Source organism: Dendrobium catenatum, unplaced genomic scaffold (assembly GCF_001605985.2).
Source record: "Dendrobium catenatum unplaced genomic scaffold, ASM160598v2 fragScaff_scaffold_414, whole genome shotgun sequence".
NCBI lineage: Eukaryota > Viridiplantae > Streptophyta > Magnoliopsida > Asparagales > Orchidaceae > Dendrobium > Dendrobium catenatum.
This window is the reverse complement of record NW_021318876.1, coordinates 1,856,546-1,873,295: the sequence shown is the minus strand read 5'-3', so window position 1 is coordinate 1,873,295 and position 16,750 is coordinate 1,856,546. Positions and strand designations below refer to the sequence as shown.

The 16,750-nt window shown below is 34.7% G+C and overlaps 2 protein-coding genes across 3 annotated transcripts; both read right to left on the bottom strand.

The window, feature by feature from the left end:
* Positions 1-1,468: 1,468 nt before the first annotated feature.
* Positions 1,469-5,393, bottom strand: LOC110093082. 2 transcript variants are annotated; one of them, XM_028694210.1, is made up of 3 exons: positions 4,857-5,393; positions 4,133-4,196; positions 1,762-1,982 (listed from the first exon to the last, which is right to left on the bottom strand). In XM_028694210.1, exons 1-3 carry the CDS (start codon positions 5,201-5,203, stop codon positions 1,914-1,916), a joined length of 480 nt encoding a protein of 159 aa, XP_028550043.1. In that variant the 5' UTR covers positions 5,204-5,393; the 3' UTR covers positions 1,762-1,913. The 2 variants fall into 2 exon arrangements, with proteins under 2 accessions (XP_020673507.1, XP_028550043.1); XM_020817848.2 differs by lacking the exon at positions 4,133-4,196 and having other exon boundaries at positions 1,469-1,982; positions 4,857-5,389.
* Positions 5,394-13,842: 8,449 nt separating this feature from the next.
* Positions 13,843-16,520, bottom strand: LOC110093081 (pentatricopeptide repeat-containing protein At2g03880, mitochondrial). Its single transcript, XM_020817847.2, has 2 exons — positions 14,386-16,520; positions 13,843-14,186 (listed from the first exon to the last, which is right to left on the bottom strand). Exon 1 carries the CDS (start codon positions 16,429-16,431, stop codon positions 14,491-14,493), a length of 1,941 nt encoding a protein of 646 aa, XP_020673506.1. The 5' UTR covers positions 16,432-16,520; the 3' UTR covers positions 13,843-14,186; positions 14,386-14,490.
* Positions 16,521-16,750: the final 230 nt, after the last annotated feature.

The window sequence follows — 16,750 nt, the reverse complement described above, 5'->3', positions numbered from 1 at the left end:
TGAGATGACTTTATTATTGTTTTTTAAAATATTTTTTTTAAAAAAATTTGTTTATTAAAAATTTTGACAAAAAATATATATTTTAGAAATAATAAGAATGCAATCCCAAATGCAATTTTTTATATTTGATTTTTTTTGTCAACAAAAGGCTTGCATGTTTTCACATTTGTTTTTATTAAAAAATAATAATAAAGAATGAAAGAAGAAAATATGTTTAATAGTATCTTGTTTTTAAAATTAATTAATTTTTTTTAAATGATTTTTAGTTGTTTATTTATTTATTTATTGCTCGGGTCTTTTCCTTTGCGACGTTAATGAGGTTAATCCTCACATTATTCCTTGCCCTATGTTCGATGTTGACTCAACATCTTGCATTTAGCCCTTAGCAAGTTAAATTAAGTTAATATTTAATAATAATAATAATAATAATAATAATAATAATGTAATTACTAATAATAGTTATAAGTGAATCATAATATTACCTAAATTAATTACTCGTATTTTAAAATTAAATAAATATATATAATGAAATACAAAAAGTTAATTTTTCATATTTATGAATATGATAAATGAATTTCTGTATTAATCAAATTCATTTGCTCTTTTTGCTCCTAAATTTTATTTACAGTTTCTTTTATCTGTTAGAAAGCCTAAGGGCCATCTTAGTTGGTGGAAATCCTCAACTTCGATCCGAGAGGATTTGAACACTTAATCATGCTCTAAACTAGGGGCCGCGTATTGTTAATCAGAGTCGTTGTTTGGCTCTTTAATTGTTACGTATCTTATTTTGATATGTTGGTTAGGAGCTTTAACAATCAACTAAGAGAGTCTAAATTCAAATCTCATCTATACAATTTCTATTTGTCATTCTATGTATCACTTCTCGCAATGCCATATTCAATTTTTACATTTCAGCTTTTATTATTATATTATTATTTTTATTTATGTACATGATAAAAAATCAGCTGGAGACAAAAAAGCGTGATTAAAACAAATATTTTGTAGACATTAAGCTCAATAAACACATTCATATCAATTTGACAAAGAAAATAATTATGTGATAATTTGAATTTAATTATAATTTTTATCAGTAGTTGCATTACACTCAAACTTTGACCTCCAAGGAGTAAATTAAGTATTATTTCAATCCTCATAGATTTTATAAAAATAAATGTAAAATTTATAATAAAAATAGAAGATTATTTCTTTGCAATTTATCACTTATCATTGCATTTGAGATATGTCGATACTCATAGGTGCAATTTAATTATTCCGAGTATAACAAAATAAGCATTTCTTCTTCATAAATTTACACATTGGGAATATACAAATTTTGAAATCATCAAATGAAAACGTTTAGCTCTTTCAACACATACAAACAAAACAAAATGTTCTGAAGATAAGCTTGCCGGAATTTCATGGAACCAGGACAGCTTATTCTTTGAAAATATTGAATAGAAAATCAAAATGAAGCTCAATCACGTCCATATAAATAACCATTTGATGCTAACTGAGAACAAAAAAAAACTTCACTCAACGCAAAAATGTTATATTCACACGCCTATTCAAACCTGATCCACTAATAGTACTAAACTTCATTGAAAAATTGGTGTCACCTTGTATCCCTTATGAATGATTGGAAAGAATTGATTCATTACAACAAGAAGAAGAAAAGAATGCCTACTTGTCTCCCTGCTATGTCTCAACTTGAGCCACTTATCTCTCTCTCTGGAAGAAGGCTGTCCCATGGAACAAGAGAAATTGTGCTGGTGGTGTGACTTCTGCAGCCCTTGATTCGACTATCGTCAAAATCCTCTTCGCTTTCTATGCTGCATTCCATGGCTGTAATCTGTTCAAGCATGCACTGATCGATGGTGCCATCTCTGAACACGTAGATGCCATCGTCATCAATGTCACAGCCCTTCATTGGGCGGTAGGCCTTCTCGAAAACACGATCTTGCAGACGAGTGAGAGGCATGGCCCTATATCATCACAAGTTCGAGTGTTGAGGAAGCAATTCATTGATATAATTCATGTAGGAATAGCATAATTTGAATTTTACTCGACCATGATTTATAAGAAAAAGAGGGATTCATAAATTTTATGGATCATTTAGGCTTCGTTTGCGACGGCTTTTTATTGCTTCTTAAAGCTGCTTCAAGAAGCAGTAAGAAAGCTGTCCCAAACGAAGCCTTAATTTGAATAGAGGCATGGATTTTGATATCACTAGTTTTAGAGTGTTGATCACCGGGAAGAGTTGGAACCAATTCACTTGCGATTGACTGCTATGAACCCAAAAATTTATCAGCCAATTGAAAAGGTACTCTAGAATATTAGGAACCAACTCTTTTTTTTCACTAGAGAGAGGCTAGCCGACCATTCCTCTTGAACCATCTGATACTATAGAACTAACATATAAAATCTTTCATTGTAAACAATCAGATATGAAATAGCATGGCTGTTAGAGGGAATTGACACTAACTTACGGCAGTTTTCATGTCAAATTTGATCAAGAATGGTCTGTCCATACTAAATACTCACAAAGCATGTTAGGTGATAATATTTTTCTCATTTTGGGGAGAGAAACTGTTGCATTATATTTAAAAATGCAGAAACTTGGTTTCGAAATTGATTATGATGAACAACATACCCTGAAAGCTTCACATAAATCCTATGCCTGATTGTCTAGAAAATAAGTTTCCATTAGTAAGCACATTCCTATTTGAGGGAACTCTCATATTTTGAACAATTCAAGCAGCTGAACTCAAAATTCTTCTAAACTCGCATTTGCTTTAATTTAATCTTTTGATATAATTTTTTTTTCTTTCAAAATTGTTTCCTGATGTTTCATAATCAGGATATATGAGCTCAAATGAAACTCAATGAGATGCATGATGATATGAATTGTAAGTCGAGCTCAACTAGAATCAAGTTGAGCTTGAGGTTTATTTGAGAAGGCATTTTTACTGCTTCTTAAAGCATCTTTTTAGTACAAAAATTAAATTTTTTGTATTGAGAAGCTGCTTTGAGAAGCAGTAAGAAAGCAATCCCAAACGAAGCCTGAATCAAAATCAAGTGAGCTCTACATCCGAATGAAAAGCCAAAGTTGGATGAGTAAAAAGTACAAGCTACACTAATTTGATAAGTAAATTTCAAACAATAAATAGCTCCCTATAATAATCATGTTTTCCAAGCCATTGAAACACAATATATTCGTCATTTGATTGAATCTAATTAAAAAAATATTCACTTCAAACTTCAAGACCCTTCCAAAATTCCATCAAATGTAATGATTTTGTTCCCACACATAAGATAACAACAACAACAAGCATTTGTCCCACAACATGGGATCGGCTACATGAATCCTTTTTCACCATTGTGTTCTGTTAAAAGTCAAATTCCCATTTAAATCTAATAAAGAAAGACTATTTCTAATGTTTTCTAACCAAGTCTTTTTAGGTCTACCTCTACCTTTCTTAACATAAGTCAAATCTAATACCTCAACTTTCCTAACAGGGTCATCGGAAGGCCTCCGTTTAATGTGACCAAACCATCAAAGACAACTCTCTCTAATCTTATCTTCCACTAGTTTCTTAAAGGATTCATGTCATGATTATTCGACAAGTTTTACGCTGGCTGTCGACTACCTAATTCAACACTCGACTTTTATCATTCAGGACTTGGGACCTAGCAACGACAGTGTTTTCCCACATATAAGATGAATAAAAATAAAATCATCATTTTTTCAACATATTTTCTATTTTTCAAGCAACCAAATGATCTATCAAATACATCCATCACCCGTAACAAAGTTCTATAAATCATACTAATGTTGATTTAATGAAAAATTATGAAAAAAATAGATTTTTTTTACGCAAATGCCACCTAATTTTCTTTTAAACATATTAAACTTCATTCTTCATATATATCTCAATGCCACTCCAATCCACTCCATTTTATAAACGCGAACCCAAATCCTACCACAAATAAAAAAATCATAATGCACATGTGACAAGCACATAGCCACTCATTAGTATTAAAAAAAGAAGCTTTATACAATAAAGGCCTACTCTTTTCTCTTAATCGCACAGCCACTACCATTATTTGAGCGTGCGGTACTATGACCGCCTACCTTGGTTCCCTCACGTCTCGATAACAGACCGACAGCAGTCGTACAACATTGATGAGTATGGCGACTGTGACAAGAACCAAAGAGGTCGTGAGGGACTCCATGGATAGTTAAATATAAAATGAATTAACAGCAATATAGTTTGTTAAAATTTTTATGTGTTATTTAAAAACCCCCGAAAATTTGATTTCTACATATAAACATTGATCTTAGGAATTTTATTAATTAATAAAAAAAATTAAAATCAAGCAGAATTGTAGCGACTATCACAAAAATAAAGATGGGAAAAAGCTGGCTTAAGCGGACCACCGCCGGTCCGCCGCCCGAATAGAAGGGAAAAGTATTGCACGCGCATCATGGGAGAAGTTGCGCAGAAAATAAGAAAAACGTCTGAATATTTGTTTTTTTGGGAAAGAAAACGTTTGATTTCAAACTTCAAATCTCTCACGCTCGAAAAAAAATTAAAAAAGTTTAATGGTATTCCTGTAAATAATCCTTAAAACGATGACCTTTTTCCCGTACGTTCAATGCAGAGTGATCGAAAAAGTCATGCTCAGTGGCACCCTCGGTAAATATAGGCAACTACAGTGTCAATTACCACAAAACCACCCGGCTGCCCGCCGTCCAAGGCCCAAAGAAAAGAATAGAAAAAGACAACAAGAGAAGAAGAAGAAGAAGAAGATGATGAGGAAGAAAAAATCATACGAATTGAAATGAATAAACTAACCTGACATGAAAGAGATTATGAACTTCAGCAGGCGAGATATATTGCTCAAGAACGCATAGGAAAGCCTTATACACGAGGAGGTGAAGCCCATCGATCCTCGGAAATGGCAGCCTCGGCCGCGGCTTCAGATCACCAGGAAACGCTGCCGACGATATCGAAGTTGGCGGCGGAGGGCCGAAACAGTACTCCTTCCACTGCATCGCGGCCGCGGGGTCTTCGTTGGAGAGGGAAACAAAGCCGACGGAAGCCATGATGGGCTCGAGATCGTCGTGGGTAATGATGGGGCGAAAGGTCGTTGTGTGCCACAGCGCCAGCTTTTTCGCCACGTCTTGCATCGCGATCTTCATGAAGAAAACGACGATGAAGATCTACGTTGTTAGGGTTATTGTTGGCAGTTCTGGATTTAGGGTTTTGGGAGTGGAGATTGTCTTATGAACACGATCTTCTGTGTCTATTTCTCTTTTTAAGAATTAGGAGAGACGCAGGGGAATAGAATAGGAGGGAACCGCTTCGGGATTTGGGGATAGAATGACGATGATGCCCCTCCCTTGGGTTCAGAGCTTCTTTATTTTAATAGGATATTTAGGCGTATCTTTCACTTTAATTTTGAACTTAAATGAGGGTAAATAGGGGAAACGGTTGTATAGTGTAAGTGCGCAAGGAGTGCTGAATTTAGAATTGACTTCTTCTTATTTGGAAAAAAAATAACGAATTTTTTAGTTGTAAATTGTAATATATGCTCATTATTGAATAATTATTAGGTGCGGAGTGCATATGAGGAGAGTACTGTCTGCACAGACATAGAGTACCAAGCGGTACCTAGTGGTACCCAGCGGTACCGAACGGTACCTAGCTGGATTTTATACTAGTGCAGACGGTTCTCCCCGTCTGCACTCCGCACCTAATAATCTCATTATTAGGATTTATTATTATGTGCGGAAGTCAAATGTCATTTGAGATCAATCAGAATGTGTCATGTCATCACTTTGTTCAGTACCGCGGTTCGGCACTGCTCAACACCGCTAACGTGACACATTCTAATTGGTCTTCGGACAGCGTCTGAAAATAACAACCCGTTATGATAAGAGGGTTGTGCCTATTGGTTAGCAAAGTAGTCAACTTGTGGTGTATTCTAAATTAAGCTAAAAAGGACTTAATTTAGAATACATCAAACTAGATCACAAAGACAAAGGAATTTACCATTAACTTTGAATTCTTTTTCATCAAAGTTTTTAAATCCAATATATTTTAAATATTTTGCTTTCATTTTTCAGCAAACGAAAAAGCACTTAAATAGATTTTGAATGTTAAATAGTATAAATGTTTTTTGTTAGTTAAAAAAAGTGTGAATAAATAAAAATTACTAAGATGAATATAAATCATTAATAAATAGAAAATTTTAATGAAGGATTGTAATATAAAGATGAATATTAAAGACAAGGTAATTAAATGAAATTTAATAATTTGAATAAGTATATTAAAGAACATAAAAATTCACATATTAGATGATAAAATCACAATTTATGGATTGGAAAGAAGAAAGTATAAGCTTAAATTAATATGAATAGAACTTGTTGCGTCCTGCAATATTCGCGGCGGTAGAGAAATATATAGTTTAATTGTTTGTGTTTGGTGATGCATCAATTGTTAAACCTATTTTCTCTGAGCTATTTTGATAAAGTTCTATTCATATTAATTTAGGCTTCGTTTGGGACGGCTTTTTTATTGCTTTCTAAAATGGAGTTTTAGTAAAAAAATAAAAAAATTTGTACTAAAACTCCATTTTAGAAAGCAATAAAAAAGCCGTCCCAAACGAAGCCTAAATTAATATGAATAGAACTTTATCAAAATAGCTCAGAGAAAATAGGTTTAACAATTGATGCATCACCAAACACAAACAAGCAATAAATAATGATCCATAAAAATGACCTCATATAGTTAGAATAAAGCTAATTGGATAAACGTCGAAAGAGGAAATCGAAAAATAAAAGATAATTAGGTGTTTCTCTGCTTTTTGGTCTCTCGGCCTTTCCTCATGTGTGGAGTGGCTAATTGTTTGATTGGTAGCATTTGTCTTGATTGGTCGTATGATTTGCTTGTCTTCGTTGGATAGTGGAGCTCGTTCATTGGCTTCTTCACGGGTTTATCCCCTTTGAGTGGTTCTGATGGTAATATGGTTATGGGCTTTTTCTGTTTCAGTTTGTTTCTGTTCATCTTTGTTTTTTACAGGTGGTTTTCCTGCTTGCTGTGGATCTTTTTGGATTTGTTAGATGCAAGTTGCTGCTCCTTTGGTTGGTTCAGTTCTTGGGCTGGCTTTGCTTTTTTGTTTATTTTGTTGATTAATTGTAATTAGGAGATCTAATAGCTCTCAGGTTTTACTTTAAAGTTTGTATTTTTAGCTGAGCTTATAATTATGAGTCTTTAAGGACTTGTAATTCCCCTTTTAATCAACATGTAGGCCCCTTCATGAATTTTAATAAAATAAATAAATAAAGCTAATTATGACGCTAATTAAGATCAATTTTGGCATACATTTCACATGTTTTGAAATCATACTATGCATGCGGATGCGACATTCCACCTTATTTTTTAATAATATTAAATTATTCTTAAAATTGAAAGGGGATTTCCTCCTAAATGAAATTTATTTTCTTCGAGTTTGGAGATTAGAAGAAAAAAAAAAAAAAAGCGCTAGGCTTCGTTTCAGAAAGCTTTTGGCCGCTTTTGTTTAATGAAATTTTTTTACTAAAATACTTATATAAAAAGCAATAAAAAAATTATCTTTTTTTTTTTTGGGACAGGGAGTATCGGCCTTTGGCCACTAATCTCCCCGGTCGACCTAGCGGACAACCCACCCCATACTCATCCGGGCCAACACTTAAGGCTTTGCACGAATTGCCATGGGATTCGAACCCGATACCTGGCCTATGGCCAGCCAGCTCTTCACCACCAAGAAAATTATCTTAAATATAGTAGAGAGATTCATCAATAAGGTTAAGGAACTCGCTTAGTGAAGCTCATATTGGAAAAGTTTAAAACAAGGAAGCATACACGTTGGTCATGTTTAGAAGGAAGAACTTGCCTCAACAAAACTTGCCTTCTTAAGGCAATCATCTTAGAGAGCTCTGATGCAGAGCATCTATAAAGGTGTATTACATCATATTTAAATTATAAAATATTAAATATTATAATTACAAATATTAAATAATATATTTATAAATATATATTATATTAAAAAATAAATAATTATTAAATATTATAATTACAAAAGACGCAAAAATGATTTACGTTTTTGTGTTTTAATTAAACACGCAAAAACTGTTTTATGTGTAATTTACTTTTTAAATTACCACAAAAAAATAAAAAGCTTAAATTTATATTAGTTTAATTTGATGGTAAAGCAAAGCCGCAGAACCGTAAAACATTTCACATGAGTAAGCATCCCACTTTGCCTTGAAAGGAGTTTCAAATGATTTATTTGTATTTATTACTGTTTTTTTTTTTGGAAAGTGAGCAATCTCAATATCACCGAATATTCAATAGGATGTAAACGGGTCGAGTGCACTTCAAATAATGTTCGATGTGAGCTTTTTTTGTCTTTTCAAGAAAAAAAGATACATTAAAGAGTAAGAACAATACATCACAAGATCAAAAAATGATCACATAGATGAAAATTATGACAAAATAAAGTATAATAAACGATCGGGCCAACCAATCTAAACAAAATCAAATTTTGATATTTTTGGAGAAACCATCATCTGCAACCAATTCTAACTCCTGAATATCTTCACCATCAGGCAAAAAATTGTCCTCCTCTAGCCAATCGCATTGGCTTCGAACATTATTCTGCGCTAGGTGAGCAACCAAACCAGCATTGAAAATGACAGAAATGGGAACATTAACTAAAGGCTCCAGGATATCAAGGGGAGAATTGTGGATCACATACGACACAAGTAGCCCCTAGCTACAGACCGTCTAGAATCCACGGAAGTAGCTGAATCAACCTTCAGAGGATGACCAAAAATTGAATCCAAACTAAAAAGGATAGGGGGGAGATCGAATAAATGAGGACGAAGATTGGGAAAGGAGACCCAAATGGGGATAACATGTGACTCAACACTAACATCAACCAGAGGAGATCATTTGGTCACCTTCATATAGCAATTTTGAACTAAGTAGGAATGATAACAAAAAATCCTATAATAATCAAGGTCATTGCTCAACTTGATCAAGACATGCATCGATCAAGCAAAGTCACATAAACCTCACCTGCAAGCTTAGGGAGAAGAAAAACCTACAAATAGATTACACTGAAGGCCTCTTAGAAGGAAAAAAAAATCAATTAAGAAAAATTGAAAAAGAAGCGCATGGACATTGATTTCTTCATCCGAAATCCATAGCGACTGTAAACCATGAAACGAAGAAGGCTTGAAGTCAAAAAAATGACCAACAGAGGAGTTACCAGCAAGAGCATCAAGAAAAGACCGAGATTTGAACGATCCCTCCAAAAAACCAAGATCGCACAACCTTTTCCCCACCATTCCGGCGAGAAATGCCGGATGTGCCGAAACGAAAACAAAACGAAACACAAAATCACCACATAAAAAGAAAACAAGGGAAGAAAAAATTCCCTGGCGCATCGAGGAGCGCACGCCCCAACTGGCCGAGGAACGCCGGAATCGCCCAGGCGAGAACCCTAGCAGAGAGCGAGAGCGTGGAGCATTTGATGTTTTTCGTCAATATGAGCTTGAGCTTGATAAACTAATTGAGTTTAGGGTTTAGCTCAAATTTAATTATGTGTTCGAATCTACTTATAAGCCAGCTTAATTATTATGAGTTATGAGAGAAAAAAAATTATTTTGATTCAAATAATTATTATATTCGATTAGTCAAAAAATGATAAATTAAAATATAATTTATAAATATTCACTAGATATAAGAAAGTGAGATATAATTTTAAATTATTTTTAATAATATTTTTATTTAAACACTTGAATATAATATATTTTAATTATATTTTATATTAATATATATTTTTTTAAACATGTCAGCCCAGGAGCTAACGAGTTGAGTTAGACTTGGCTCAAATTTGACTCTTTAACTCATCCAGCTTGGTTTATAAGCCTTTTATCGAGCAGTGCATGAGCATAACTACGAATCAGCTCATGAATTAACTTGATTCACATCTCTAATTCTCTAATCACAATCACGACGCTACGGTCTTTTCGTGATTTGATTCAAGAAAATTGAATCAAATCCAGAATTGAAGCCTTTCATTTAAGGTTCGAAAATTCATCAAGTTGACCTGAATTCGAGCCCTCATCTTAAAAAAAAAAAATAATATCGAATCCCAATGAGGAGATCAGTTTGATGCTGAACACATTGAGAGCATCTACTTAAATTAATTTCCCAAAAAAAATCTACTTAAATTAAATATTCTAAAATCTGCATGGATATTGTAACTCCCACGTGTGAATGTGAGCTGTCTGTCCCCTTATCTGCGGATGGAAATGGAATCTATTAGATATTTGCTATATAATAGTGGCTTTGGTGGGGGGGATAAAATTTTTATAAATTATTACCAAATTTTGAATTAACAAGCAAGCTACAGAAATTAATAAAAATTTTTATGGAAAATTGACTCGTTATTCATATTCTGCTCATCCATTATGAACATGAATAGCACAAATAAAAGCTTGATTTCGGATATTTTTTTTATTTGTCATTTTTTTTTCTTTCAAAAAATTTTTTTTTTTGTGATAGACACTTTCTTTTAACGATAACTTTTTAAAAAATTAGTTTGTTCATAACAAATTTATAATCATAGACGGATCTTAAGTTGATTATTAAATCAAATAAAATGATCAAAAATTATTAATTATTATTGTTGCGGGCTAGAATATACGCGGCGATAGAGTTAGAATTTTTCATCTCAACATTGTACGAATATCCAGCATACAAACAGAAGATGAAATAAGAACATGATTTTTACGTGAAAAAAATTATGAAAAGGGAAAAACCACGTGACTATGCCCAGTTGAAAAAGATTCCACTGTGTTTGAATTCATTACAAGCGACTAACTCATCATCAAAATTGAGGACGATCAGATTACGATAGTCAACTGTCTGGTTGACATCCAGTTACAAATGGAAATCGAAAACCCGGCGAGGTTTGGTTGTCGAGCAAAAATATGGCTTCAATTGACAGTGTGGCAGAAATCCGGCGTCAGTCGGCGGTCGGGCAGAACTTCGACATTAGTCGGCGGTCGAGCAGAACTCCGGCGTCAATTGGCGGTCAAACAGAACTCCAGTGTTGGTCCACTGTCGGGCAGAAGTCCGGCAGTGGTCGAGGAAAGTCTAGTGGCAAGAGAGCTCTCTTCTCTCTTCTTACTTCCTTGTTTCATTCTCTTCTCTTCTTGCTGGGGTCTTCTCTCATGAGAAATGATGAGTCTATTTATAATTTTCTGAGTGGCATGACCAATAAATAGGAGAAAGATCAAGGATAATTTAGGAGTGATTTGAATGGATGGCCGATGTTGATTCCCTTGATAATGGACCTTTTAATGGGCATTTGAATGTATTAATGATATTATAATTTGGCGACCTTGGGCTGGTTGGATTCATTTAGTCGAGCCGCTTGATACGACTACAAGTATGTCATGTTTGGAAACTGTTTGATATTCCAAAGTATGGTTTGAATCTTCCAAATACGCTTTGGGTCCTGGATTAATAATATTTCATTATTTTGTTCATTTTATTAATTTTTTAAATTAATAATAATAATTTTTATTATGTCCCGGTCGAATAGTGAACCTCTCCTTCTTCTGGTTTGTTGCGCGGTTCGATTTTCAAAACCTTGCAAAATACTTACAAGGCCCTTTGGAATCCCTTGTATTTTGTACTTTTAATTTGTTTTATTTATATATACTAAGAAATAACATATAATTGAGATGTTAAAAAAATATAATATTTTTATTTTTATTGAATATCAAATAAAATAATATACAAATTCACACACACATTGTATACACAAGCTTCGAACTCAAGACCAGTTGATTAATAGTCAAAACTCCCAATCAATAGATCAAGATGAGTTGTATATTGCTGCAATATTCAATAAGTAACTATAATTTTCACTAAATTTGAAAGGTGAACCATCAATAAATAAATAATATATTTTTCAAATTTTGAAGGTCAATATTTTAAGATAAGAGAGATTTGAGTTTAATCATAAAAATATCTAATACAACTTCGATCCCCAGCAATTCAGTTTCCCTAACATGATATTGTCATTCTTACATGCTAGAAGATTTGTGTTGGTAGAAAGGATATTTACATATTATCATTGCACAAAGATCAGTTATATATTGAAAATTTCAAGAAATGATTATTTTTTCCCCTTAACTGAAAATGAAGAGTTTATAAATGATAGATTGTTAGTTTGATCTCCTATAAATATAGTGGAGAATGCTGAATAAATTATGGAGGGTAATGGCGGCAATTAAGAGGCTATTGCTATATTATTGATGTCAATGTCACCAAACAATAGTTTTAGTTAGAAGATGACCATCGAGTGATGATGGTTGAGCGATAATAGTCAGACGATGACAATTGGTCAACCAAAATTGGATGATACTGGTAGAGTGATGTCAATCAGGAAACAATAATTGTTGGCAATAACCGGCTTTTCAATCATTGGATAGAACTCAAGAATAATTCAAATTTCCAAGCTCTCCAATTTTTTATCCCTCACATTAAAAAATCAAGACATGCCATTTTTTTAGCATTTAAACATCTAAATGACATTGAAATTGAATGATCTGATTGAGACTCTCATTTTATAATAAGCACACATGATTCAAAAAAACATATGATCCCAAAACAAAATCATGAAGTTTTTAACTATGTTTTTTAGTACTTGAATAAGGTTCTTTTGAACTAAATTAAAATTGCATTTGGTGTCATTGAGTTTGCCACATTGAATTTTTGTTTTAACTATGAGTTTATTCAAATCAAAGTTATAATCATTCATAAATTAATTTTGAAAGTTGTTAATTCAAATATGCAGTCAAGATTCATATTTGATCAGATTAATTGATGAATTATAAGCAAAGTAACACCAATAGAGAGCTTGCCTATCAAAAGGAAGATCAAATCAACAAATAACAATAGTTTCCTAAATGATGTGGCTGCATAGATTTAAATATAGTTTCTTTTTATAAATTACAGGATGAAATTTCTTAAATTCCATGGATTAGCACTTGAAGAATGGAACTAGCTTTAGGTTTCGTTTCGTGCGACTTTCTTATTGTTTCTTCAAGCAGTTTTTTAGTATAAAATTTTTTATATTTGTATTAAAAAACAGTTTTAAAAAGCAACAAGAAAGCCGTCTCAAACGAAGCCTTAGTTGGTATACAACATTCATAATATAACTTCCACCAGAGTTCACAATGGCCACTTAAAGGGAATCAAGGGAACATTGGAATAGGATAGCCTCGCCCTTATTTCATCAAAACAATTATATAAATACTGTAACGTAAAAGAATTCAAAGAAAAAAAAATAATAAACAATAATATGAATAAAATGTGTAATAGAAGATTTATTAGACTTAACACTCTTAAGTTGCAAAAATAAATGGAGAATGAGCATTCAGAAACTGATTTCAAATAGATGAATAAAGCTTACCGTAGTTTTATGATGAATAGTCTTAACCATCACCTTCAGCCTCGACTCAGAATCTCAAGCCATGGATAATTTTATCTTTCAGGGGTCTGCATATACCTTTCAGCTCTGAAGATATTTTGTCAACAGCTAGTATAATCTGCAACTCAGATTCTCAACACAGATCTCAAACATCATGGCTGATCTGGTGAAACCACTTCATGTCATTTGCATCAAAAGCAGAGCAACTGATATACCAAAAGTACCATTTTTATATATAGGGATTGTGCAAAGAGATTTTTATAAAATAGATTTAACACCTCATGGAGAATGAGCATTCATAAAAACAATCCCAAAGAATGGGCATAATGTTAATGGAGATGATGATGATATTGAACAGCATTGCCCTTCACCTTCAACCTCCAGTCAGAATTCCAATACATCATGATTTTTTTCTCTTTCCAGGGTCTACAAAATACTTCCAGCCCTCAAGATTTTGTCTTTACCCCAGATAATATGCAATTCAGCTTCTCATAACATATCTCAAACATCATGTTTAATCTGGGGACTGACACCAGACCGGAGGGGGCTCGACGAATCCACGTCGATGATCCGGTGGCCGTGTCCGAGCACTAATCCAAGAACTCCTTGGTAGAAGAATCCACCACCTGAATACAATTCAGGACACAGGAATCAAAAGTAACATGGCAAAAGCCTTCATTTTATTAATCTCCAAAATCTGCCTATTACAAATATTGACAAAGTATTTATAGACAAATATAACAACGTAATAGGCTACACCAAACATAAAAAATATTGCATATCTATAGTCATACTAACAACTAAATGGAATTAAACTAGCCTCACGTTTAACCGGATTAATTAGCTCAGCTCCGGCGTCAGGGACAACGCTTTTTTAAAGCAATTCATGTGATTTGTCAGAATAACAAAACAATTGATGGATATTTGCTACTACCAGTAATCCCCACATGAACAAGCTCCATCCTGGAAATGATGAAATCGAACTGGGTCCCTAATTACAATTAGCTTGCCTTCAGTCCTCGAAACAAGCTTTGCAAAAGCATGACAGTCTCCACAGATCCTGAGATTCTTCATTATTCTGATTGGCTTCCCCGATGTTGAATTCATCATTCCAAATGCAATTGCCATCTTCTCGCCATGATACCGAATAGACTCTTCCTTCTGTTCTCTCCCCAAATCGTGCAGCACAAATTCAGTATCAGGTACATAACCCATATTACTTATTTTGCTGATCAACCTCTCTAGTTCCCTACCAATACCTTCCATTTGAGCATGCGAGAAATCCCCAGCAATGAAGACATGGGTTTCCTTCCCAACATCCATCCAACTCCGACCAGGCTCTTTCCTAATGCCTCTATCCCTCATCATCTTCCTCATCTGCTCAACATATGACCATTGCTTAGCATCTGCATAAATATTTGATAATAATATGCAAGTCCCTTCATCTCCAGGTTCTAGTTTCAGAATCTCTTGTGCTGCATAAGCAGCAAGGCTCACATTCTTATGAACCCTGCAAGCTCCAAGGAGGGTTCTCCATATAATAGCATCTGGTTTGAATTCCATTTCATGGATAAACTTCACAGCTTCCGCAAGCTTCCCTGCTCTTCCAAGAAGATCAACCATGCAGCCATAATGCTCACTTCCTGGTTCTATATCGAAGAGTTGGTTCATCGAGCGAAAATAGTACCAACCATCTTCAACCAAACCAGCATGACTGCAAGCAAAAAGAATGCCTACCATAGTGATGTAGTTCGGCTTTGCTCCTTCTGCCTTCATCAAATCAAAGAGTCTCAATGCTTCAAGACTTCGTCCATTCTGAGCAAGGCCCGAGATCATTGTGCTCCAAGATATCACATCCTTCTCGGGCATTCTTTCAAAGTTGACTTCTGCTTCTTCCAAGCTTCCACATTTGCAATACATATCAAGCAATGCATTGTTCAGAATCAGATCAGGTTTATACTTGAGCAAATGGCCATGAACTTGTTGTCCCATCTCTAGAAAGACCATACCAGTGCAAGCTCTCAGAGCACTAGTTAAAGTAGCTTGTTTAGCTAAAAAGCCAGCTCTTTTCATCTGTCTAAACAGCTTCAGAGCTTCGTGACCATTGCCTGTTTGCGCAAAGCCACCAATGACTGAATTCCACACAACAAGATCCCCTGTTATAATTTCATTGAAAACCAGGTGACCACTCTCCGAATCTCCACACCTAAAGTGGGCATCGATCAGCGAACTCCGCACAAAATCATCAGAATCCAAACCATGCTTGATGACACAACAGTGCATTGCCCAAACGGCTTTCAAAGTGTCGCAGGTTCGTAGAATTGACGAAAAGGTGAACATGTTAGGTCGAATTCCATCTCTCTGCATCCAAACAAAGAATTCCAGAGCTTCTCTCCCAAGTTCGATGTCAATAAATGCGGAGATCATGGTAGTCCAAGAGACGACATTTCGATGGGGCAGATCTCCGAACAGTTGGCGGGCATCACCAATGAGGCCAAAGCGTACATACATTCCAAGGAGGGAGTTTGAGAGGAAGAGGACAGGAAGATAGCCTGCGGAGGTGAGATGACGGTGGATTCGGCGGCCAGCATCTGCGGCTCCAGCCGAGAGGCAGAGCTTGATGAGGTGGAGGTAGTCAATGGGATCGGCTGCATGGAGGCAGCGTGAGTCGATAGTTTCAAGAGCCGCCATGGCATCGGAGAGGGGTCCATGGAGGGAGAGGCGGGTGAAGGATTGGACGAGAGATTGGTTAGGATCAAGGGTTAGGATTTTGTTAGGGAAAAGACCAGAAGAATGGTTCGGCAGTAAACAGGGAAGAACAAGAGCGCGGGAAGAAGCGCTTGTAGTGAAGTGGCGGGAGAGGCGGTTCATTACTGGTAGAAAGATGATATGCTTTACAAAAAGTAGGGGCAAGGTTAGATCGGAACAGATTATAGAGAAAATATGCCACCATCACCTAACTCCCCTTTATCTGGCTTAGTAATGTAGTTGTCATGTTTTAAGAAAATTTACCATGTAGTTGAGTGAATACTTAAACATCTACACATAAATCATATAAGAGAAGTTTATAAAAGGCGAGTTTTGTGTGAAATTCAGAAGAGAAAATTATAGATAAATTATTAGGTGTGGAGTCCGAACATATCTTTACGTCCGAACATTCCCTTAAAATTTGGCACGTGAAGTGCACATT